Below are 23,913 nucleotides of genomic sequence, written 5' to 3'. Positions count from 1 at the left end.
TCAATCTAATCTCAGATCCGGCTATTTTTCATGGTAATTTTGATTTACTATGACCCTATGCTTTGTTACATTAATTATTGAAATGTACAATAAAGTGTAGTGTAGACTCATTTTTTCAAAAAATAAAAATTAATTAAAAAATGATGAGTCAGAAAATAAAAAATAGAAATGAGAGATGGATGAGGTTTAAAAGATGTTCACCGACAATGCCCAGAGGTGATTTCCTATCTCCCTTCTCGTTCTCTGTTTCACTGATCTCCAATCTCTCAATCTCCTCCTTGCTTCCTCTTTTCTCTCTTCCCCACTCTTCAATTTCCATTCTCCCCATATCATTCACATTGCTGATTTCCTCACCAACACACGCGCAGCCACCCTTGCTGCTTCCGATCTGTAGCTTCTACGCCACTACAGGGAAGAGGAGATGAAGGTGATTGACAAGATCACGGAAGCCACCGCCGGTGATGGCGGCAGAGTTGTGTTCTCGTTTGAGTACTTCCCGCCCAAGACGGAGGACGGTGTTGATAACCTCTTCGAGAGGATGGACCGGATGGTGGCTCATAATCCTTCCTTCTGTGACATTACTTGGGGCGCCGGTGGCTCCACCGCCGATCTCACTCTCGACATTGCTAACAAGATGCAGAACATGATCTGTGTCGAGACCATGATGCATCTTACCTGCACCAATATGCCTGTTGAGAAGATCGACCATGCTCTTCAGACTATTAAGTCTAATGGCCTTCAGAATGTCCTCGCGCTTCGCGGTGATCCTCCTCATGGACAGGATAAATTCGTCCAGATCGAAGGCGGCTTCGCCTGTGCTCTCGATCTTGTACTCTACAATGGCTTCGTCCATCTTCGTTTTCTCTGTTCTGTGTTTCTGCTCTCTAAATGCTTACATTTCTTATTCGTAGGTTAAACACATCAGGGAGAAGTATGGTGACTACTTCGGCATTACTGTAGCTGGATATCCAGGTTTCTTTTTTTTGTTTTGATCGAAAGTTACAGATCTACTTGCAAATGCCTTTTCTTTTCTGTAACTAACGGAATGCTAATACTTAATTCTATTCTGTTCTTCTCAGAGGCACATCCGGACGTGATTGGAAGCAATGGCGTGGCGACGACTGAAGGCTACCAGAGCGATCTGGCTTATCTTAAGAAAAAGGTGAATCTAATCTTTAAGCAATTTAATTCCTCTTCCCCTGTTCTTACATGGATTACTTTTTATATGCTATTTTGTCTGTTCTTCTTTTTTTCTTCGATTGCTGTTATTTACTATATTGTCTTTGGTTCTTTTCAGTTTGATGCCGGGGCTGATCTGATTGTTACCCAACTCTTCTATGACACTGACATTTTCCTCAAGTTTGTTAACGATTGTCGTCAAATTGGAATTACTTGTCCGATTGTACCTGGTATTATGCCCATCAATAATTACAAAGGTTTCTTACGCATGACCAGCTTTTGCAAAACGAAGGTACTAACCTCTCTCTAATCTTTTTATTAATGGCCTTGATTTAAATTAAATGCGTCCACTCTAGAAAAATTTACAACCAGCGATCATCAAAATTTTGCCTTTTCTTCTCCAAAGAAATATTAATATTATCTGTAATGTTAAATTGTTTCTCTTTTACCTGTATGTATGACTTTCGGAAACTTGCAGATTCCGGATGAGGTCATGGCTGCCTTAGAGCCAATCAAGGATAACGAAGAAGCTGTCAAAGCTTATGGAATTCACCTTGGAACTGAAATGTGCAAGAAGATTTTGGCTCATGGAATCAAGACTCTTCACATGTATACACTGAATATGGAGAAATCGGCATTGGCTATACTAATGGTATATTCAAGTATCTTAATCGCATTCTAGTTTTACTTCCAATTATTGTTTCTATGGGTAATTTTGTCATTGGATGCTCTGGTACCAGGGGAATTTCTGAAGCTTTTGTTGATGTATTCTTATAGTCTGGTGTGTCGGTGAGGGGTTTCCTTTTATTGATTTTGGCTTCCTTTCCATTCTTACTCTTCGGTTCATGTTTTGTTTGAACAACTGAGACTCTGCATCTTCCTTTAGAAGTAAACTTGTAAGGAGCCATAAAGTAATTTTCAGTATGAAAACTTCTGAATGTAAATTGATGATAAGTCTATTAAAAGTATGTTCTGAAATGCTAATACACTTACCTTATACTCAGAGGAACATGATACGCACACATACATATATTTTTAAACATAGGGTAGATAATACTATAACATGAGATAGTTTTTTTGTTGATTGGATGCCTTAGGCATCTTTTTCTATTATAATGGCACTTGAATTTCGTTCTTTTACATTTTTTATACATCATTTTTTATCTTTTTTTTTCTTTTTTTTTAAATCTTTTTTGGAGGCTTGTAGTTTAATCTGTTTTTATGGGGTTAAGTCTAAGTGCATTTCTCTACTCATGGCAGAATCTTGGTCTGATTGAAGAGAGCAAAGTCTCAAGATCATTACCTTGGAGGCGTCCTACAAATGTTTTCCGTATCAGGGAAGATGTTCGCCCAATCTTCTGGTATCTCTTATGCTTATTGCAAAATGAGGATGCATTCCTAATGATTATGGATGCATAAAATTGTTTTACATTTTGCTAAATTTGAGATCGAGCTGATCTAGGTAGTTGTTGATCACAGGGCTAATCGTCCTAGAAGCTACATATCAAGGACCATAGGTTGGGACCAGTACCCTCATGGTAGATGGAGTGATTCTAGTAATCCTTCATATGGGGCACTAACTGACTATCAGGTATGAACAATAAACTAGAACTTGTAAATGATCTATGTTGATATTTGTTATATACACACACACTCTAGAGAGATAGGGAGACAGAGACAGAGACAGAGAGAGCTGTACGGAGGAGATTTCCTTTTAACATCTGGAATTATTTCTTGTGGACTGCCTGAAAACTTAGTCTTCCGTTCCCTCTTTAATCACCATAGCTTGTAATTGTTAACTCTTTGTGATCTGCATGAATTCGAGACTTAAAAGTAGGCTTTGAGAAATTTCTCCCGCATGATGTATCATTTACTTTGGCTTGGTCTGATTCATCTGACACCACAACATTATCAAAATATAATTCTGTTGAGTCAAATGAAGCTTGTTGTAGGACAAGATGTTAATTTTAAAGAAATTCGGTCATAAATCCTGTTGAAAGCTTCTGGTAGAATTTCCCCCCAGATAATTTGTTTGTTTCTTTAGTTATTATAGGCAAGCTGGTGAGATGATTTCTTTTTCATGTTTCTCAAACGCTTCAAAGAGCTGAAAATTCAAACTTTACTTCATTCAATATTTATTTGAATATTGTTATAACACTTTTAACATAGTTTCTAGTGTGTTTAATCAGTGTTACTTTTGCTTTGTTTTGCACCTAAGTTTATGCGGCCACGTGCACGTGACAAGAAGCTTCTTGAGGAATGGGCTCTCCCATTGAAAAGCATAGAGGATGTTTATGAGGTACTTTTCCTAACCGAGAGTGTTCAGAAAGTTTGTTATAATGTTAGCGATTGACTAGATATATTATACTGTTTCATATCAGAAATTTATGAAGTACTGCCTTGGAAAGTTGAGAAGCAGTCCGTGGTCTGAATTAGACGGTCTTCAGGCTGAGACAAGAATAATAAGCGAACAGCTTGGTAAAATTAACATGAAAGGTTTCCTTTCAATCAACAGCCAACCAGCGGTTAATGGAGAAAGATCTGATTCTCCTTCTGTTGGTAAGTACAAATTAATCCATTCATACAATTAACTTTTTTGACAGCATAACTGAGTAAGTATTTGAAAGTACTGCAATACAATCTCAGAGGTTAGTGGATAGTGCTCTCTTCTTACCATTTCAAGGGTGGACGATTTCATCTTTGTTCACCCTATAACTGTTGAAGTCAAAGGAAAAGTACTGAAATACTAAAACTGAACTAGATAATATTTTCTCATGTAGCAAATTCATATTCGGCTAAAAAAACTAAACAAATAAAAACAATATATTATTGGCTCACCAATTGATAAATTTTAGTTTATTACATTATTTTATAAATAATGTTTAAGTTAATGTATGAAGAATAATGAATGGTTTAAATTCTATTTTGTTCCTTGTAATTTCATGTTTGTTTCACAGGTCCCTGAACTTTTGAATAAGTGTTTTAGTTCTCAACTTTCAATTATTCCGTTTTAATCCTTGAACATCCCTTTTTTTTTTTTTTTTTTTTTTTTGTGTCTTTATTGGGGACTTGCTTTAAAACCAAAGCAAGTTAAATACGAAGAAATCATGCTATCAACATGCATCGAGTGATCTAATATAGAACTTCTTGGAACCTTCCCATAGACTTTCAGTAACCATAATTTAGTATCAGGGATTGAGGGAGAATTTAATATGCCCAAGGGAATGGAGCCCACGACAGTTTCCATTCATATTCCTCTTGAAAATCAGAAACCATTGTTGGACCTATCTCTCAAATACTACTAATGGTTATTTGAAGAGATGAAAAGCGTGTTGACAGTATCCTACTAAAATTGAATTCTTTGGCCTTTACCCACTTTGGAACTAGTTGGAATTTTTTTTTATTTTATTTTTATAAGAGACAATTTCATTGATGAGTGAAATTTACAAGAGGGATGTATAATCCATGATGTTTACAAAACACCTTCCCAATTTGCAATGAGGGAGGTATAACTATAGGAAGTAAAAATATTAGACCGTTTACACCAAGATATAGCTTGGTAAACAAAATTGTCGAAAAGTTTATGTAGGTCTGTGTCGTTTCTGCAAATATTCTCTGATTTCTTTCTTTCCACAAATTCCAAAAGAAAGCCATGATGAGGTTTTTCCATAATAGGGCTTTTGCGTTCTTGAAAGGGTGGTACGTTAAGGCCATCTCCAAAAATTCCTTTACCTCCCTAGGAAATGTGAGATGCCATCCAAATATATTGAGAATCGTTGTCCATAAATTTTCAATGTATGTGCATTGCATAAACAAGTGACTTTGTGATTCGTTTGATTTCTTGCATTGTGGACACTAATTTGGAGAGAGAGTGATGTAAGGCATTCTTTTTTGAAGATTTTCACTTGTGCTGATGGCTTTATGCGCTATTTCCCAAAGGAAGAACTTCACCTTTTTAGGTTGATGTCCTTTCCATATTGTCTTTGCTAGCGTGAGATTTATTGCTTTTACTTTTTCCCCCATGTCCATCATCAAGGATTTTGTAGAAAAGACCCCGTCAGCGCTGGGGAGCCAAGTTAGTGAGTCTTCTTTGTTTGACAATACCACAGGGGCAAGGTCAAGGCTTAATTCGGCCCACTCCATTGCTTCATTATCCTTTAGATTCCTACCAAGCTTCAAGTCCCAAAATTTGTTGACAACATTCCACGTTTCTTTAATCGTGGCTTTATTGTTGTGAGAAAGCCTGTACAAAAGTGGTACTTCAAAGCTAGTGTGGTGTTTTCAATCCATGGGTTGGTCCAAAATGATGTGCTTCCCCCATTCCCCACCTTATGGCGAGTTCGGTGGGTGATGAGATTTTGATGTTTCTTTATGTACTTCCCAGGCCCTTTTGTAGAAGATGGAGGGAGGTGATCTTTGTTTGATGTAGGAGTATATTTAGCCTTTATAAGATTTCGCCATAAGACCTTTTCTTCAGGATGATATCTCCATATCCATTTGGCGAGGAGAGCTTTTCTTCCTTATCGAGAGAAGACCGAGACCTCCCTATTCTGTTGGGAGGTTTATAATATTCCAACGAACAAGGTGTGTGCTATCTTTCCACAAGTAATTTCTGAAAAGTCTTTCTATATCCGTGGCCACTTTTTGTGCCATTTCAAATAGAGACATATAGTAGGTAGGGAGGTTGGATAATGTGGCTTGTATTAGGGTAAGTCTTCCGCCTTTTGAAGTATAACGTGATGACCATGTTGACAACCTTCTTTCTATTTTCTCAATAATAATCTTCCAGAGGGAAAATGATTTGTGATTTCCTTTTAGAGGTAATCCTAGGTACATATTCGGCCATTCTCCCTTTTTACAACCATATATGCTAGCAAATTCTTCAATGATCTCTGTGCTAATGTTGATGCCCATGATCTCTGTTTTTTGGAGATTGATATTTTGTCCAGAGAATTCTTCGAAGGTTTTTACCGTCTCAATCATGTTTTTTATGGAAGAGACATTCACCAAATCAGAAAAGAGGATTGTCATCTGCGAACTGAAGGTGGTTTATGCTCAATCTTCATTACCAATCTGAAAACCTTTGATCTGCCCTTCGTATTCTGCCTTTGTCAGTAGGCGACTAAGACAGTCCATTACCATGATGAAGAGAAAAGGGGATAGTGGGTCTCCTCGTCCCAGGCCCCGTGTGGCATAAATTTTCCCTCCCGGTCTTCCATTGATGATGATGGAGAAATTTGTGGATGAGATGCATCCTTTAATCCACCTTTGCCATTTTGGGCCGAAGCCTTTTGCCACAAGAATGTTTTCGAGGAAAGTCCAATCAACCTTGTCGAAGGCCTTTTCCATGTTAAGTTTAATGACTACACCTTTTTGTTTCTTTCTTTCCCATTCATCAATGAGTTCGTTGGCCATGAGGGATGCATCAAGAATTTGTCGCCCCTCAACAAAAGCTGTTTGTTGCCCAGTTATTGTGAAGGGGAGAACCTTTTTAAGGCGTTCTGATAATACCCTTGCTATGATTTTATATAGACCGGTTGTGAGGCTTATGGGACGAAAGTCTGCAACAGTGCGAGCATCCAGTTTCTTTGAGATCAAACATATGTATGTTTCATTCAGGTTGCCATTAATAACTCTGTTTCGAAAAAAATCATGGAATACTCTCATGATATCAGCTCTCATAAAGTTCCAACATTTCTGAAAGAATTCTGAGGTAAAACCATCCGGTCCTGGAGTCTTGTCAGAGCCCAGATTCTGAATCACCTTCCCCACCTCTTCTTCAGTGAAAGCGACCTCGAGGGAGGCAGCTTGCTGTTGATCAATAGGACTCCAGTCAAGATCGTGAGGAAATTCACAGAGGGCATTGTCCTTTGTGTATATGGACGTGTAATAGGACACAAATTCTGATACAATTTCATCTTCGTTTACTAAACTTATATGCCTTGTGTGGATAGAATTTCCATGATGGTACTCTTTTGTTTCTTTGTAGCCATGATACGATGGAAAAATTTGGAGTTTATGTCACCTTCCTCTAACCATCGTTTTTTGCATTTTTGTCTCCAAGATTGCTCTTCAGTTACTGCCAACGAAATAAGTTCTGCTTTCATGAGCTTTTTGTGTGTGTTGAAATAGTGTGATGGAGCCAGTTTCCTCCATCTGATCAAGGAGGGCAATTTCGGTTAGCAATTGGTTCCTTTTTGTCGAATTACAACCAAAAAGTTGGATATTAATATGTAGTGGAACACGTTGTTCCTCTAATTGAACAACTAGGCATGATATCTTGATAGAAGTGTAAATTTTAACCATAAATAGATAACACTCTAACAAAACAATCATTTGTATGCAAGGGATCTGAGTCGCCTGTCTAGAGAGGGGAGGTATCTTCCCCTGTGCATCTTTTGTTTATTTGTTTAGTTTTGTAGTGATCAATTCAGTTTTGACTTATGATGTTTGTGGCAATGGCGGCAGAATGCTTGTTTAGTCATCTGATCAGTGTTGGGATGATTAATAATGATTTGCAGGATGGGGTGGATCAGGAGGTTACGTTTATCAAAAGGCATACATCGAGTTTTTCTGTTCCAGGGAAAACTTGGATGCTGTTGTTGACAAATGCAGGGGCCTTCCATCTCTAACCTACATGGCAGTGAATAAGGAAGGCATTTGGGTATCCAACATCACTCAAAATGATGTGAATGCTGTAACATGGGGAGTTTTCCCAGCCAAAGAGATCGTCCAGCCAACTGTCGTCGATCCTGCCAGCTTTCTAGTTTGGAAAGATGAGGCATTTGAGATTTGGTCGAGGGGATGGGCTTCCTTGTACCCCGAGGGCGACCTGTCCCGAAAATTTCTCGAAGAGGTTGGTACACTTGTATCTTTTCAGTTCTCAATTAATTTCCCCGTCCTTTTTTCACCTGATATCACCCCTTAGTAGACAAGTGTGGATTATTAAGTGATGGCAATGCTTTGAATCGAAATTTATGTTGTCGAAAGGCTTAATCAGGAAATGCTGTTTTATCCATAAAAGGTTAATCTTAATATAGTGATGGAAGCTTAAGAAGTTTTTGTGGAAGATTACTATCTCGATGACAAAGCACTTTACTATTTGTTTCAGATACAGAGCAGCTATTACTTGGTGAGCTTGGTGGATAACGATTACGTCAATTCTAACCTCTTTGCTGCTTTGGAGGGATTCTGAGGTTGAGCTGCTATTCCTTTCCATGATTCTAGTTTTACTTCCATCTTTCGATCTCTCATTCAAACCTTGCCTAAGGTTAATGCAAGAAGAATTTTCTTTTTCTGTTTGCTTGAGTTTAATAATATGATTCCCAATAAGGGCTGTCCATTTATTAAAAACATTGGGATTTTAAAACTTCCCGAGGTTGAAGGGTAATGTGTCATTCATTTGTGACTAAAAACATTAGATTAAAATATTTCTTAAGGTAGCCATAGCCATGGGCATGGGATACTATATTATATGGTTTGTAAAATTTTCAATTTTTAACGTGTTTATCATTGGAAATTTACTTGTTTGTGTTGTATTACTTGTTTTTTATTTTTTTATAGCACTCGTTTATTTTAATGGAAATTGGTTGAGAATATAACCCCTTCCCCTCATTTAAAAAATGATTGTGTTATAGGTTTGTATTTCGACTTTCAATTGTTCCTTGAGGTATTAAGTTGCTGCGATTATTTTCTTGCAAAGTTTTTTTGTTCTCCTTGAGTAATCCAGATGAATCCTTCTCATGAAATGACATTACCGAAAAGTTTGTTTCTCAACTGACTTATCTTTTCGGCTTGCTTGCTAGAAATCAATACTTGATTTTATACACTTTACATTTGCAATTCTATATGTTTTGGGGTTGGAAAGAGGACTGAGAATTTGGGAAGAAACAATACATGAAATCAAGAAGAGAACCAGAGGCTGTGCAGGATAGAAAGCCCAAGGAAATCTGTTGCTAGTTAATGGTTAACAACCACCTCTGAATTCGGCATTGAATTTCAGAGCGCTGAGAAGCCTAAGTTTCATGAGAGATAATACACTATGAGCGGTCTCGACCAAGGGGTCTTAGCTGATGTGTATAATTGATAAGGTACAGTTTCAATCTTATCTTTCCCATTAAGAAATGTTACAATATGTGAATGTAAAACATGTTACATTATGGCACTATGCACAACTTTTACCGCCAACAGTTCATCACAAGATCATGACAAACTAGCAACAAGACTAAAGCTGAAATAGCCACAAAAAAAAAACCGACCAACAAACGGGTTGCAAAGTGCTGAAGAGCACACTAGAGGCAGCTGCTGCTAATCATATCTGGAGATCATCCAATGAGAGCTCATCTGCAGTCAACATCTTAAGCTTCTGGACCAATTAAAGACAATATTTAATGAGAAATGATGGGTGCCACATGAATGGCAGAAAACAACTGCAAATCTGAATATAAAAGGTTGAAGCTAAATACCGTAATAAATTGTGGAGGATCATCAATACTTGTTGAACCTAAAACTACTTCTCTCTTCAACTTTGTTGTAAGCTTGTGACAAACTCGAAGCTGAAGGTTAAAAAGATATAATTTATGCATCCAGACAAGTAACTAAAGAGAAGCATGAATGACAAGCTGTTCAAATTACACAAGAACAAAATTTACCTCGGACCTAGTTGCTCCACCTACAATAAACACAAAGATACGCTGCCCCATCTTCTTGAAATCACTAGATGTATGCCTCAGTATTGAATCACTGTCCAAGACAGATCGTTAAACATACAACAACGCATCGTACAGAAAATATGTCAGGTTAAAATATCCTAATCTTGAGATTGTTACAGGTTCAGGTATATAGTCTCCGCCCAAACAATACGCCGCAATGATTCAACAACGAAAATAGAAAAGCATTTGAGAAGAAGCATAATGTGGCAACTAAACAAACCAAACTTGAAATAATGCACCTTGAGTATCCATCATCGGAATTACGAGGTCGAGCCCACGTTGGAGTCCGTCTTGATCTCATTGAATGAGCAGCTGGAGGTGGCTGAACTGTTGCTGTATGAGACGGTCCATGGTAACTTGGACTGGGGTCATTTAGACATGGATATTCATCCTTGGATAATTCACCTTTGCTAAGTTTTTCCACTAGTTCCTGGAAATTAGTTTGCAGTTGCCCAATACAACCTATTAATAATTGCATATATGGATTGAACATATAAGTTTGACCATGAACTTACCTCTATGATGGGATAGAACCGCGATAATTGCCATGTTTCTTCATCACCATTTTGTTGTTTCCTAACTGCACGCTTCTTCTGATGACAAAAGTATTTTCAGACATAAAAGAAATAAACTAAAGAAGCTAAGAGATAGACAGTTTGACCTTATGAATATCAAACTTCAAAGAAAATGACCCTAATGAGCTTTTTTTGCTATCAGGTGCGGCACCAAGTAATCTCATGTTGGTAACTGCATTCATATCGTCCGGTGGTAGTTTTGCTAACTGTCAAGCACTAACCGTCGTCAAGATGTGAAGTACAAAGAATAAACAACGGCAATATCTTCGTTAATCATGTAAAATGATAAATACTTAATTAACTAAATAGCTGGTTGGTTGAAAAGGTTGTCCTTTCCTTCTTCAGAGTGGGGCGAACACTACTAACCTTCATTAAATTTTGACCTTTCTCGCCCTCAAATTTCTCGGGATAAATGGCTGCAAGAATCATCAACAACCGTAACTTACTTTCACGACTTGCATCCTGCCAAGATGTTTAATGTAGGTTTCATATTCGTATCCCGAGTGACGTACTTGAAAACATTGATATAGTTTCAGTAATCACCTCATTGGTCGTCAAAAATTTTATCACTTCTTTTGTTCCTGCATCTCCAAAAACAAGATCCTGCTCAATTTGTCCTAGTTCTCTAAGCCCTTGTTCCTTGATAAGCTTGTTTAGTTTTACTGCAATCTGAATTAATAAACTCAAAGTCAGTACCCTACAAAATCTTCAGAATTTATTTCCTACTCTTTGAGATGTTGAACATATTGTTGAGGAAATGAAGATTCTTTTTGCACCTTTCTGGAATACTTTCCAGTTTCTAAGGCTGCTTGACTCAGCAAAGTTCTCAGCTGATTGTTTTTTTGAAAAAATAAAAATAAAATAGCATCTCCTCTCTCCTCCATCTATAAGCTAAAACTGTTTGCTCTAAGGAGAGGAAAAGCAACATACAACATTTGGTTCTTCTACAAGAAACTAACCTCTACATGTAGAGAGAGCTTGTCAATTTGTTCACTATATTGTGGCAATGCTTGAACCATCTTTTGCAAATCCCTTGTGGAGAGTTCACTACTATTTCTATAGCACAGCCGAAAGTATATAGGTCAGAAATGCGACATCATCGTAAAGTAGGCTTGTTTTAGTACCGAATAGCTAACAGACCACAGGAAAATTAGCTCATACAAGTACCCCATGCTTGGTCGATAGTATAAAAGAAACCAGAGTCCAGAATTTGATAAGCAAAAAGAATTCCCTTTTCTCCTTTTCATTCGATGAGCATGAAAATTGATAAAAGGGCAAAGCACAACTATTTTTTTTTTCAAAAAAAATCAAAAAAGAAAAAAGAAAAAGCAAATAATGAAGATTTCCGTAACCAATAATTGAGTCTGGAAGGTCTTCAATTATACGCCTCTTCATCCCCAAAAAGCTTCCTAACCCACAAACTTAAGAGATTAGGAAGTCTCATTCACAACAACAAACAGAGGAAAAACTGCATCCAGAATCCTAACAAATTATGCTTATATGGAAATCTAATTGAAAAGATTTTAAGCATCCAATCATCGGTGGCATGATGGATGGAAAGAAAAAAGTTCTATTAAAACAATGACGAAAGTATATGATTTAAGCAGACCATCCCACATCACCAATAGAAACACAACTTTGCAAATACTTCGCGAACACTTGATGCAACCAGCACAACGTTGACCCCAGGAATTAACGATAGATGAGAGACATCTGAAACCTTAGGTAGAAGTATGAAAAACGTTTCATAACAAAAAATAGCTCTGGGATTTAGGAATATCTTCCATTAGAGTGACACCTGAATACCTGATTCCTAAGTTCATATTCATACCAACACAGCCAAGCACACCCCCAAAAGCAAGCAAACACAACAGTGCTAACCTTGAACCTTGATGGATTTGTGCAGCCTTATTCTTAGATACAAAGTTGGTCATCTTCTCATGCAACCGTTCACTCGCCTGAAAAAAACCATTTATGAAAAAAAAGCAAACAGAGAATAATGTCAAAAACAATGCTGCAAGCAAGGGCATACATCTGCAATGTGGGCATGGCGAAGCTCAAGCCAAACTGGATCGTGGTCCTCCAAAAGAACCTCTTTCTTCTCTGGTGGACCTCCAACTTTGCTTGGAACCTGAACAGCAAAATATCTTAATGCACAGATGACCTAAAAGAACAAATATGAGGTCAGAATCAAATAAAGGAATGCTAAACTTACCTCGTGAACGTATTTATTCCCCTCCATACTAAGCAAATCACGGCACATTGCATCATATGTCCATTCATGTATAACAGGAGCAATCTAGCGGGGAAAATAAAAGATTCTCACTATGAACCAAACCCACAAAAAAGAAGAAAGAAGAAGCTGAATCACAAGTGATTTATAAGTAGCAGATTATTATGTTATATACCTGATCTATAGATCGATCAAGAATCAACAGCTCACACGTTTCTGATTGAGGAAAATTGGGGATCGTTTTCTTATATTTCATAATACAGTCATAGACAACAGCAGCAACTTTTGTAGGAATGAGGTCACGGAAAGTCGTCATTGTAGTTGCATCTAAGGACCTGGCAGCTTGGTACCGAACAAAAGGGAATTCCTGGAGAAGGAAAAAGTTGGTGAAGATTTGAACAGTATGATGTAATTGCAACATAAAATAAATCCACCGCTTCAGAAGGTAAATCAAGCTTAAGCCAGTAGTCTTTGTAAATTTCATTTATCAAATATATCTGTTTTTCATCCCTCCCCCAAAACCAGCACTAAAACCATGACCACTACTAACACAAATAATGACATAATCAAGGATGCCTATTTCCTTTTAAGCACAAAAAAATACCCTCAATGATGCAAAAACTGTGCCAACACGGATAGCCAACTCGTTCAAGCACGCAACACCTTTTTGAGAACTCTCGTCATCACAAAAAAGTTGCTCCAGAGCTTTCTCATTGTTGGTGGTAAAACCCTGAAAAATATAAGAATATTGTCTAATATGAGTTAACTTTTTTATAGAACACAAATTTAAGATAACATAACGTTCATGATATGCAGTCAAGGTTATAAATGTTCACGCTTCTCCATTGAAGAAGAAACATTATTCAGATTCAAAATACTAGCTTCTCAACTAAGAACAAATTTATTAATTCAGTAAGGACTTCTTTTTAAAAAAAAATTATTTCAGTACGGACATTATTAGAAAACTGTAACATCTGGATTTTTAAAGAAATAAATAAGAGAATTTTTCCAAAAAAAAAAGGAAGAAGAAGAAAAGCAGAATGGCACACAAATAAGTTGGGGAAGATGATCGTAAATGGTTAGTTTCTTAACCTATATCCCTCTTTTTTTATATCGAATTTTAAGCCTCCCAGAGTTTGTTTTTTAGATGTTTTTATGAGTTTTATTCTTTTAATTTAACTTGGGGCATACTTGAGGAATTTTGGAGAATTTGAAATTCTTGAAGACCCAAACTGAATCTGGAAAGTCGACATCCATGTCAGTAACCATTTGGATTTTTAAGCCAAAAAAAAAAAAAAAAGGCTAGTAGGAATCCTTGGGCATATAAACTGTAACATGTTTTAAGGATGAATTAAGCATGAGAAATGAATTAGCTAAGCCCTGAATTATGATTTAATGATGGTTTAGCTCGAGCACATGTTTTAGGACTTCTCCTATGCAAAAGTTGACTCTGATTGATTTAAATGTTTCGTTAGGACTGTAGCATGCTATGATTGACAGTACCTTCCTTTTTGATATGCATGAATTATGATTTACTTCCAATTATGCCCCTAAAAGCAGGTTAGGAGGTTGGAATACCTCTGTATACCTCAATTTATATATGGACTAGATGCTATGTGCCCTAGAGGACATGTATAACCTGTTAGCGGGCCTTGGCCTATGTTATACCTTTCCTTGGTTCTTGAGCCACCTTTAGGGTCCATTATGATGACATGGGTTAACTAAGTCTATGCAGAACAGTTGAGGCGAAACCCCTAATCATGAACTCATCTTGACTAATGAGGGTCTACTTCACATATAGGAATGCAACATCACCCACTTAGGACAATGCCCATTAGAGGGTACTATTGAAAGAGCTTTTATTGTGCCTGCCTTGCAGTATTCTAGCTTGGAATAGGGTAAGAATAGGGAGCATTGTCAAGTGCCATTAGGGGAGACTCGGGCTAGCACTTAGTTACTATTGAGGGAGCTCTGGTTGTGCCTAGAGGGCAGTCGACTTTCCACGGTTCTAGCCCAGAATGATGTAGAAATGGGGAGCATTGTCAGGTGCCATTGGGGGAGCTTCTGGCTAGCGCTTAGTAGTATACATGTATGGAGCAATAGGTAGATTAAGAGGTCACATATCGCAAGCAACAACTCCTCCTCCATACCTATTAGATTACCCTTGAGCCCGAGACATACAAGGTCACTCCAGCTTATGCGTAGCGCGGGATGACTTGATGGACCTTGAAAAGTAGGAAGCGAGAGGAAAAGTACACCTTGAAGCCCAAATACACCTCGATGGGTAACTTACACCCTTATAATAGGAGTAAGTAGGGTATATGAATCTTACAAGCCTGATAAGGTTAGTTATGAACCCTAAGATTTTGAGACGGCTAGACATGAACCTTAAGAGTCTGAGAGGGTTAAATTTAAACTCGAGCCATGGAATTGACCAACTCAAGGACCCTGATTGATGGAATTACTAAGTATTTTTATACTCATTCCTGCTATTCTTTGTTATAGATGGATCATAGATCACTATCCGATAGTGGGAGCATGTAGAGTCGTGTGTCACAGTCGTACTTTTTCAACCGTGCGGCATTGTGATCTTGACACGCTCATGATCAGCCTTTAGGAAAACTCAACATCGCTCATGCGGAATCAAAAGCCAAATCTAAGTGACCATCCTACTCATTCATTTTTCGTCTAGCTTTACGGCATCATCGGACTTTAGGTAAAAGGTTTGTCTTCGCCAACCAAACATCGTTTGTGCAGAATTCAAGCTTGTTCGGCCACACACACAACCTGGGCGTGCAGGTCTAATCATCTGCGACAACTGTTTTGTCTCTACACTAGGTCAAGTCATTCGACTCGATCTTGCCTCTATTTGGTGTCAAGGGCTCTCAATGCAATGTCGCATCCAACATCATCTAGATTCCCAATCAACATGACTCATATGTCTTGACGTCATCCAAAGTCACAAGGTGTCGTCAACCATCGCAACTCACTCGGTCATGCTATTGAGAACGAGCCCATGTGTCGTTCATAATCTCGGAACATCTCGAATATCCATCCATCTAGGTTCTATTGAGGCATTGGTCCTCCCTACCCATGTCATGTCATTTACGGATACTGTACTAGATAGCGGGAGCAACATCCAACCTCCGACAAGCGAGCAGGGGCGCAATACAGGCACACTTGTGTCGCCTGATATTGTCCTTGAGAGCCCATTTCAAAGGAAGTCATCGAGGACACTCGTCTCAAAACGTTCGCCCTAATTGTGACACGCATGTGCCACTGTTAAGCTTGCTTAGGCCATAGGGCCCAGGGGTGGTGTTGAGATGACACCATGCCTCCCCCTATAGCATATTTTGAGGCATTTCCAAACTGACGAGTGTAGAAATGATTTAGGTGAACGGACATTCAATGTCGTAGAGTGTCTGTCCGGTGTCTGATTGACACCAAATTTGGCGAGCTTTCATATTTCATATGAATGGACTTGACTCCAGAACCGCATGCCCAAAATTCCTCTGAAACCCCAACTTTCAAGGTTAAGGCCTAGGGCCTTACTCGACCCTTCAACAAGCCTATCTATGACACTATGTCTACTCATTGTCCCTATCTTGCTTATGCTTCGTTTCCTCTTCAATGTACACGTTATATGGTGTGTTGGATGATGCACCGTCTTCTTCGATTGCATCATGACATTCTTCTATATTGGCCCTCGCATGGCAGGCGCCTCTTCAGGTCACCACTTTGCTTGACTCGACGTGAGGGTCACAATCTACTCTCTTCATAGTATGGTTGTGACATTCTCCCATACTTAAATTAGTCATTGTCCTCAATGACTTTCTCGGGGCACAACCCCATCGTGGATTGTGACATTCTCTCCCACTTAATCTCGGTGACGATCCGAACTCTTGGACTGCAACTGACACAACCCGTTGGAATTGTTTGTGCTTCAGACAAGTATAAATACACTAAGCATCTAACTTATCTTTTGTCATGTGGCACCACTCTCTGACTCTTCTCTTGGCCAGTTTTGGGTGAACTTGCCCCAACTTAACCCTGGCACTTGTCTTGGCCAATCTGCGTACTCTTTGAGTGACACATAACGGTGTGACTTGCAAGCCAACCACGACATTCTTCTTCATGGTACCAACTCTCGTGGAAGCAGAGTCCAGACGGCTAGCTAACTGACTTGCTGGAAAATAAACGTGCTTCAAACAAATACAAAGACTTGTGCACACTATCTACAGGTTGTCCCACTTTCGGACCTATTTCTGTTGTTTGCCCATCTTGGACTCGACCATCGAGAATCGCATCATAAACACAACAATTCAATATTGTCATAGTTGTGGGTGAGGCTGGCACCTAAGCTTGGCAGACACTCACCAGACAACTATGGACTTTCAAGGGGGCACCTCGCCTCAATCATGGCCATCTTGGCCTCAATCAATTGAGTGTTGCCATAGTTGTGGGTGAGGATGGCACTTAGGCTCGACAGACACTCACTAGACATCTATGGACTTTCAAGGGGGCACCTTGCCTCAATCATGGCCATCTTGGCCTCAATCTGCATATTATCTGAGTCGCACAAACTGGTGCACCCCTCGGGGTGGGGCTCACAAGCTCAACCACTACATTTTCTCATCGTGGCCACATCCTCTACTGAAGCAAAATCAAAGCCTTTGAAACAGTCTCTTCAGTTGTTGACACTACACTTCAACCAACTCTTTGTGTTCGCTACCTTCATGTGGCTATCACTGCATTGACGCTTCTCTCGGTCTTCCTACAACTTCATTATTTTGTTTCCTTCATCCAGCTAATACTCACTTCTCGAGTTGATGCTAGTCTTGAGCCTCTTGTGAAGTCATCCACCTTAGACAAGAGGGGATGACTCGAGGAATTCACTTGTGCTCACTTCTTGGAGCACTCTCTCGGGGTGAACAACGCATTCTTGAGAGCTCTCCTCTACCCAATTTTGGTTGCCTCTCTTGCAGCAATGTCATCCCCCATAAGAACTTGCGTTGTGCACAATCTGGAACTTGGTTGGCACATGTCTCAGCTGACCCCCGGCTTTTGTGTTTGCAACCATTGGCATTATTCCTCTCATGCGAATGGTTTTTTGGAAGGCAACGATCTGATGCACCTTCTGTTTCATCTATTTTGCCCACGTCGAAGCCCCAAGTCCTTGGCAAATGAGCTTGGTTCTTGCTTAACGAGCAAGGACTCCCCTCATTAATGTGTCATGACCGACACTCTTGAGCTTGGGGGAGTCTTGGCTTCAACCCATTATTGTCGCTAATGCTTGACAACACAACTGTCTTGTCGATACACACTCTTGACGCACTTGTGATGCCTTTCATTCAACCCTCAGGTTCATTTCTCTGACAATCTTGTCCAACTAGACACAAAAAAAGTGGCTCTGATACCAATTGTCACAGTCGTACTTTTTCATCCGTGCGGCGTCATGATCTTTTTCAACCCTCCGATTCATTTTTCGCCTAGCTTTTTGGCTTCGCCGAACCTTAGGCAAGGTTTGTCTTTGCCAACTAAACATCTCTCGTGCAAAATCCAAACTTGTTCGTCCACACACGCCGCCTGCAAGTGCATATTCAATTATCTCCGACACAACCGACTTACCTCTACACTAGGCCAAATCATTCGGCTCGACCTTGCTTCTACTCGAGGGCCAAGGTCTCTCAATGCAATGTCGCATCCAACATCATATAGGTTCCCAACAACATGGCCCATATGTCTTCACGTCATCCCAAGTAACGAGGCATCGCAGCCATCGTAACTCACTCGGTCATACTATCGACTACAGGCCCACATGTCGTTCATAATCTCGGGACATCCCCAACATCCATCCATCTGGGCTCTATCGAGGCATTGGCCATCCTGTGCCCATGCCATGTCATTTACGAATATGGTACCAGATAGTAGGTGCAACATCCAACCTCCGACACGCAGGCAGGGACGCAATACTAACACACTCATTTCACCCGGTACTATCTTTGAAAGACCCATTTCAAAGGAAGTCATTCGAGACACTCGTCTCGACTGCATCATGGCATTCTTCTATATTGGTCCTCACGTGGTTGGGGATGGGCGCCTCTTAAGGGTATCCACTTTGCTCGACTCAACGTGAGCGTCACTCTGCATAGTATGGTTGTGACACCGTGCAACTACAAGGGACTTCTAGAACGAATCATCTACTTTTATGTCATTTTTTATATTATTTTAATGACCCCGCAGACACATTTTGTATTTTTAACACTTTTTATGACCGTTGATTGTTTACCTTTGATTTTAATTTCCTCGTGTCTCCCGTTTTACAAAATTGAAAATTTTAACCATCCTTTTTACCCTCAACTCCACAAGGCAATCCATGATTCGAAGCCTCGGAAGGTGTAATCTTGGAAAGGACTAGTGAGTAGAAGGCAAAATATTTTTTTTTAGAAGAAAAACTAATTAATATATCATCACAGTTTGCAATGAACTCCGACGGTAGGCCAACAACGTTTCTAAAGAAGAATAAAAATATGAGATGTACAATAAATAAGTTATTGAATAATACTCCCGCACTGATTAACAGGTAGGCTAGAGGTACCTGGCTGTCGATAGCGAAGTACTCCAAATTCATCTGTAAATTGACATGGAACGAAAGGTGAAAAAGTAAATATTCATTTGCATCTAAAAATTAAAGAAAAAAAATAAAGTAACCAGCTGAACTATAATCCAAAACACTGCAACGAGAAACAAAATCAAGCAGAAACTTCAGCCTCGGCTTGGGGATCAGTAACCTCTTTTAGGGCAGCTATGCGAGGTAAAACAGTTGAATCCCTTTTGATGTGACTGACTAATTCTTTTGATATAGGTGAACTGAAGAAAACAAATGCCCTTCAAAGATACAAAAGAAAATAGATTCAACAACTATTACCAAAATAATTACTCAACTAGAAGCATTACACAATTGGGAACTAGGTATACATACTTCCGGTATAAAGGAGACCTCCCTGACATGTCTGACAGGAACATGATAACACTGCAAGTTCAAAAGAGAGAGATAATGAACAATTCAACTCCAATTTATGTGATCAATCTAAAATAATAAACATTCCTAAATTAACTACATTCCTGTGTTGGAACAAAATATAACTTCTTCTTTTACAAGAGACGTAAGATATTATCATAACAGAAAGAAAGGGAAGAAGGGTTCTTCTGACGAGGTTAGAAAAATCTCCTCTATAGATAAATGTAATAGAATCTTTTTCTTTTCTACTTCAATCTCTGCAATATAAGAGCAATAAGCATAAATTAAGACAAAAACAGAATGAGACAAACATTAAAGTCATAACCATCAAAGAGAGAAAAGAACTCTAAATGCAGAAAACCAAATAAAAAGTCTAATCAAACATAAAAGATACATTACGTTCCATCTTTGCAGAGTAAAAGGTAAAGTCAAAGTATGGTCTTTAAAGTTCACAATTAAATGAGACTATCACATGGGATTGTATGATTGTATATCGTAAAAAAGTATACATGTATTACTTCTCTCGAGAAGGCTGAATGAAATAGATAGCATCCATGGACGGCAGTGGCTGCCTTCGTCTGTATATGTCTTCTACCACTGCAGAACCAAAACAACCCAAATACTTTCAAAGCCCAAAAACTATAAATTCCAAATGGGGAATAGATCTAAGCTCCAAAAGCATTTCTTTAATAATTTTCCACAATAAATATAGCTTTGAGTTATGGATGGCTAAGAAAAAGTTTTCACTTCCAAATCAACCACCTCTCTGTGGAGTCCTTTTTTATGTGTGGAAAATTCAAAAAAAAAATTTGTGGCAAGGTTTTCTATCATTTAGTCATCAACCTCCTTGGTTTTCGCTTCCAGAGTTGCCAACCACCTCGGTGTGGAGTCCTTTCTTTTTTTTCTTTCTTTTTTTTTTTTTTTTGGCAGTAAATGCTACTAATATCGTGAAAATGCAATATATTGTCTACAAAACACGAGAGAATTACAGAAGGCAATCTAGAATCTTTGATAAAAAAATTGTTAGAGAATTTGCTTGTGTTTCTTACATGAAACACCTTCATCTGTGATATCAGCCATCTTGCATGAGTATGACATTATCTTGACGGTAAGTTTGTCCATGATGAGAACCTGCAAACAACAGATTCAAGCACCAAAAAATTTAAAAGGGAATGTGGTGTAGTAAACCAAACGAAAAGCAAACCAATGATTCTTGCTTGTTCAAAAGAAAACTAAACAAGAATAACTACGCAGATTTTTTCACCAGAGGAAGTGGAGGAAAACATACAGAAAATTCCATAAACTCCAAATTGAAAATTCCAATTTTTTTCCAAGTATCCACCAAGTATCCATTCGAAAAATCCAAGTAATAAAAAGCAAACTGCTACATTAGATTTTGCAAATCCCAAAGCCACGTAAGAATCATATGTTTCATGAATGAAGATGAGTAATGAGTAGGCTCAAAAGAAATTCGTTTCAACGAAAATGGTTATGAATATGACATACCTTCCAAGTTGATTTGGAATCCCCTGTTTTGGCTGAGCGAAGCATCTCATGCAGCAATCCTGAAGGTGAATTTAAAATGGATATAAGTAAACTGGTCTGGTCTATTAGGTGCAATGCACTAGCCATCCGGGAAGATTAAAGATCTAAGGTCAATCTTTTGTAATATGCATTATTATAAAAAATGAAATATTTATAGTGATCAAAGTTCTGTTTCCTACCAAAAAGAAGAATGAAAAGTTTGCTGCGAGGTAAGTAAAGTGAAAAAAATGTTTTCACAAGCGCCTCTAAAACAACCTCCAAATAAATATTCCATTACACCAAGAACTCACAGGTTTTTTGAGGTGGACAACACCTTGGATCAGTTAATATTAGTGATCAGCTCACTACTTAAAAATAAATTCCAAAAAACAGTTGAACCAACCACGGAAACACTTGGGAAGGATAACTTATCTAAACCCAAAAAAAGAGTAAGGTCCTTAATAAGAAAATTTGTAATAACGTGAATGCCCTATGGGATTTGGTAGCATGTTTTCATTAACACGTTCACCTCGAGCAGCTTAATGCTTACCAGAGCCAGGATGCATGCCAAACCAGAACTGAATGCATTATGCGTAAATGCGTTGCCAAATTTAGTACAATTCACCATTAAGCTTTAGAAAGATTTCTTCCAAAACATTAACTGCCTAGAACTGGAAGGAATGTATGGACAATATCATAATAACTAGAGTAAAAAAAACAGGAAAACCTCTCCATAAATTCAACTCATAAGTTAAAGCAATTTCAGGAGGCTGCAAACTAAACCTCTAGTCCAAGCTTATACATAGGCAGAGACTTCAAAATAACCATACTGGAATTGAAACCCCTTATCATCCAAATTAAATTCCCAGTAACAACACACCATCCTTTCCCGGAAAAAATTAAGTGTAGTGCAACCTTCCATTTCAGTCTGCGATGGAATTATTACAGATTCTAGAAAACAAAAGGCACTTGGAGGATTAATTCAACAGATATCCACACAAACTACGTGATTTATTTGAAAACTATCAAAACAAAAGAAAGTAAGTGCAAAAGAGAGTTATGAGACTCACGCTCACGGCTGATTTGCCTGAAATTTTTGTAATCGCCCCCATTGGAAGATGAATCGGAATCAGAGAACGACATGGTCCAAGACCAAGAATCCCACCGATTAATTGCTTGGTTTCAACAGATAAAACAAAGATTGCTTATCAATCGAGGAAGTTCTGAAAGAAGAAGAAGATCAGGGAAGAGAATGACAAAGAAAATTTGCTATCTTCACACGGTAATGATCCTGAAAATCAATAACCCAAAAAGTACATTTAACGCCCCAACTTATTCAACTTAAACTCACTAGGAACGTTGCTACGTGCATGCTAGAATAGTTTACAACTACTTCAGAAAAAGCATGGAGAGAAATAATTTTCTATAGAACAATCAAAAATATTTATTTGGAATCTCATTGAAAAGTTGTAAAACATAAAACAATTATAAACCTTGAAAACTTGAAAAACATAAAACAACGATGAAGTGTTAAACCAATAGAAAGATTTCTATAACATTACTTCAAAGCTTAAACTATTAAAAGAATATAATGAATGCAGAAATGTAACTCTTTTAATCCTATGACACTATTAACACTTCGCCTCGTCATGCGCCATATACACTCTTGTCATTACTTGAAAAAATTTAAAAGCAAAGACTGAGTACTAAAAATACTCGGTAAGTGACTCCAATTCTATGGACATCACATTCATGTAATTAGAACTCTTGGACATGTAGTTAAATCTTTCATAGGAAAGCCACTTGCTTCATAGCGATTCCAAACCACTCAATCTTTTCTTTTTCTTACAGAAAAACATGACCTAAGACCAAAGAACATATTCTAAAATTAATAACAGCATTCGGGGTCCAATTAATGCTGTAAATTTACCCAAAAACGCTAAGAAACGTTACCCAAACGGTCCTTTATTCCAAAACTGCCTCTAGACCTCAATCGAACAATCAGAACCCAAGTACAACGAAAATCTCGAGTGTTAGAGTCCAATTTACGGCCTTTAAATTGAGTTCAAAAGCATTTTAGAGCAAAATTACCAACTAAACTCACTCCAGAAGCCTTTAATCCTGCTGGCCGGTGTTCGAATTCCTCACAGATCCAACGTCGACACGAAGTGGGTAAAACGATCAGGGGTCAAACGAGTCGTGGATGATCGAGTGTTTTCGAGGCCCGATCTCAAGTAGGTCAATACTGAAAGTCGTCGAACAGAAGGGAAATACACGTCAATGGTCTGTTCGCCACTGATTCAATGGAGTCACTTCCGGATAGCCAAGAAGGCGTCGGTATAGCTCGTGGATCGCGCAGATCAGGAACCACCACGCAGCACTTACCGCTATTGCCGAAAAAATAAAAAGAAACGGGCCAAATGGAGGCGCAGAATTCAATGGATACTAGGCACTAGACAGAATAGCGGCGTGGCGCCCGAGCCTGGTGCTACGGTGAGCGGTGGCCGGAGGTGAGAAAGGGAGAGAGAGAGAGAGAGAGAGAGGAGGCGCGTGGAGAAGTAAAGAAAACTGGGGGCTGATGCAGAAGAGAGAGAAACAAGAATCGGTGGGGAAATGGATATTATAAAATTGAAGAAGTTGATTGAAAAGTATTCAAATATTTAAAATTAG

The 23,913-nt window shown here is 38.6% G+C and overlaps 2 protein-coding genes across 6 annotated transcripts; one reads left to right on the top strand and one right to left on the bottom strand.

Annotated features, from left to right (window-relative positions):
• The first annotated feature begins 232 nt into the window (after nt 1-232).
• On the top strand, nt 233-8,702 carry LOC111469179 (probable methylenetetrahydrofolate reductase). The gene is made up of 11 exons (XM_023114466.1): nt 233-829; nt 912-972; nt 1,080-1,162; nt 1,298-1,471; nt 1,658-1,831; nt 2,440-2,540; nt 2,659-2,770; nt 3,398-3,478; nt 3,561-3,738; nt 7,701-8,035; nt 8,291-8,702. The coding sequence occupies exons 1-11, from the start codon at nt 422-424 to the stop codon at nt 8,372-8,374; spliced, it is 1,791 nt and encodes a 596-aa protein (XP_022970234.1). The 5' UTR covers nt 233-421; the 3' UTR covers nt 8,375-8,702.
• Nucleotides 8,703-9,258: 556 nt separating this feature from the next.
• On the bottom strand, nt 9,259-23,849 carry LOC111469178 (SNARE-interacting protein KEULE-like). Of its 5 annotated transcripts, none has more exons than XM_023114465.1 (22): nt 23,335-23,849; nt 22,314-22,534; nt 21,226-21,284; nt 20,769-20,850; nt 20,238-20,316; nt 19,681-19,731; nt 19,490-19,586; nt 19,297-19,329; nt 13,303-13,428; nt 12,874-13,065; nt 12,681-12,764; nt 12,498-12,596; nt 12,347-12,423; nt 11,425-11,521; nt 11,009-11,134; nt 10,832-10,927; nt 10,552-10,671; nt 10,406-10,480; nt 10,130-10,320; nt 9,831-9,921; nt 9,645-9,734; nt 9,259-9,544 (listed from the first exon to the last, which is right to left on the bottom strand). In XM_023114465.1, exons 2-22 carry the CDS (start codon nt 22,384-22,386, stop codon nt 9,491-9,493), a joined length of 1,992 nt encoding a protein of 663 aa, XP_022970233.1. In that variant the 5' UTR covers nt 22,387-22,534; nt 23,335-23,849; the 3' UTR covers nt 9,259-9,490. The 5 variants fall into 5 exon arrangements, with proteins under 5 accessions (XP_022970233.1, XP_022970229.1, XP_022970231.1 ...); XM_023114461.1 differs by having other exon boundaries at nt 10,406-10,483; nt 23,335-23,847; XM_023114463.1 differs by having other exon boundaries at nt 10,406-10,483; nt 22,314-22,466; nt 23,335-23,847.
• Nucleotides 23,850-23,913: the final 64 nt, after the last annotated feature.

Source organism: Cucurbita maxima, unplaced genomic scaffold (assembly GCF_002738345.1).
Source record: "Cucurbita maxima cultivar Rimu unplaced genomic scaffold, Cmax_1.0 Cma_Scf00038, whole genome shotgun sequence".
Lineage (NCBI taxonomy): Eukaryota > Viridiplantae > Streptophyta > Magnoliopsida > Cucurbitales > Cucurbitaceae > Cucurbita > Cucurbita maxima.
Note: the sequence above shows the minus strand (reverse complement) of the source record. Positions and strands in the feature narration are given on the sequence as shown.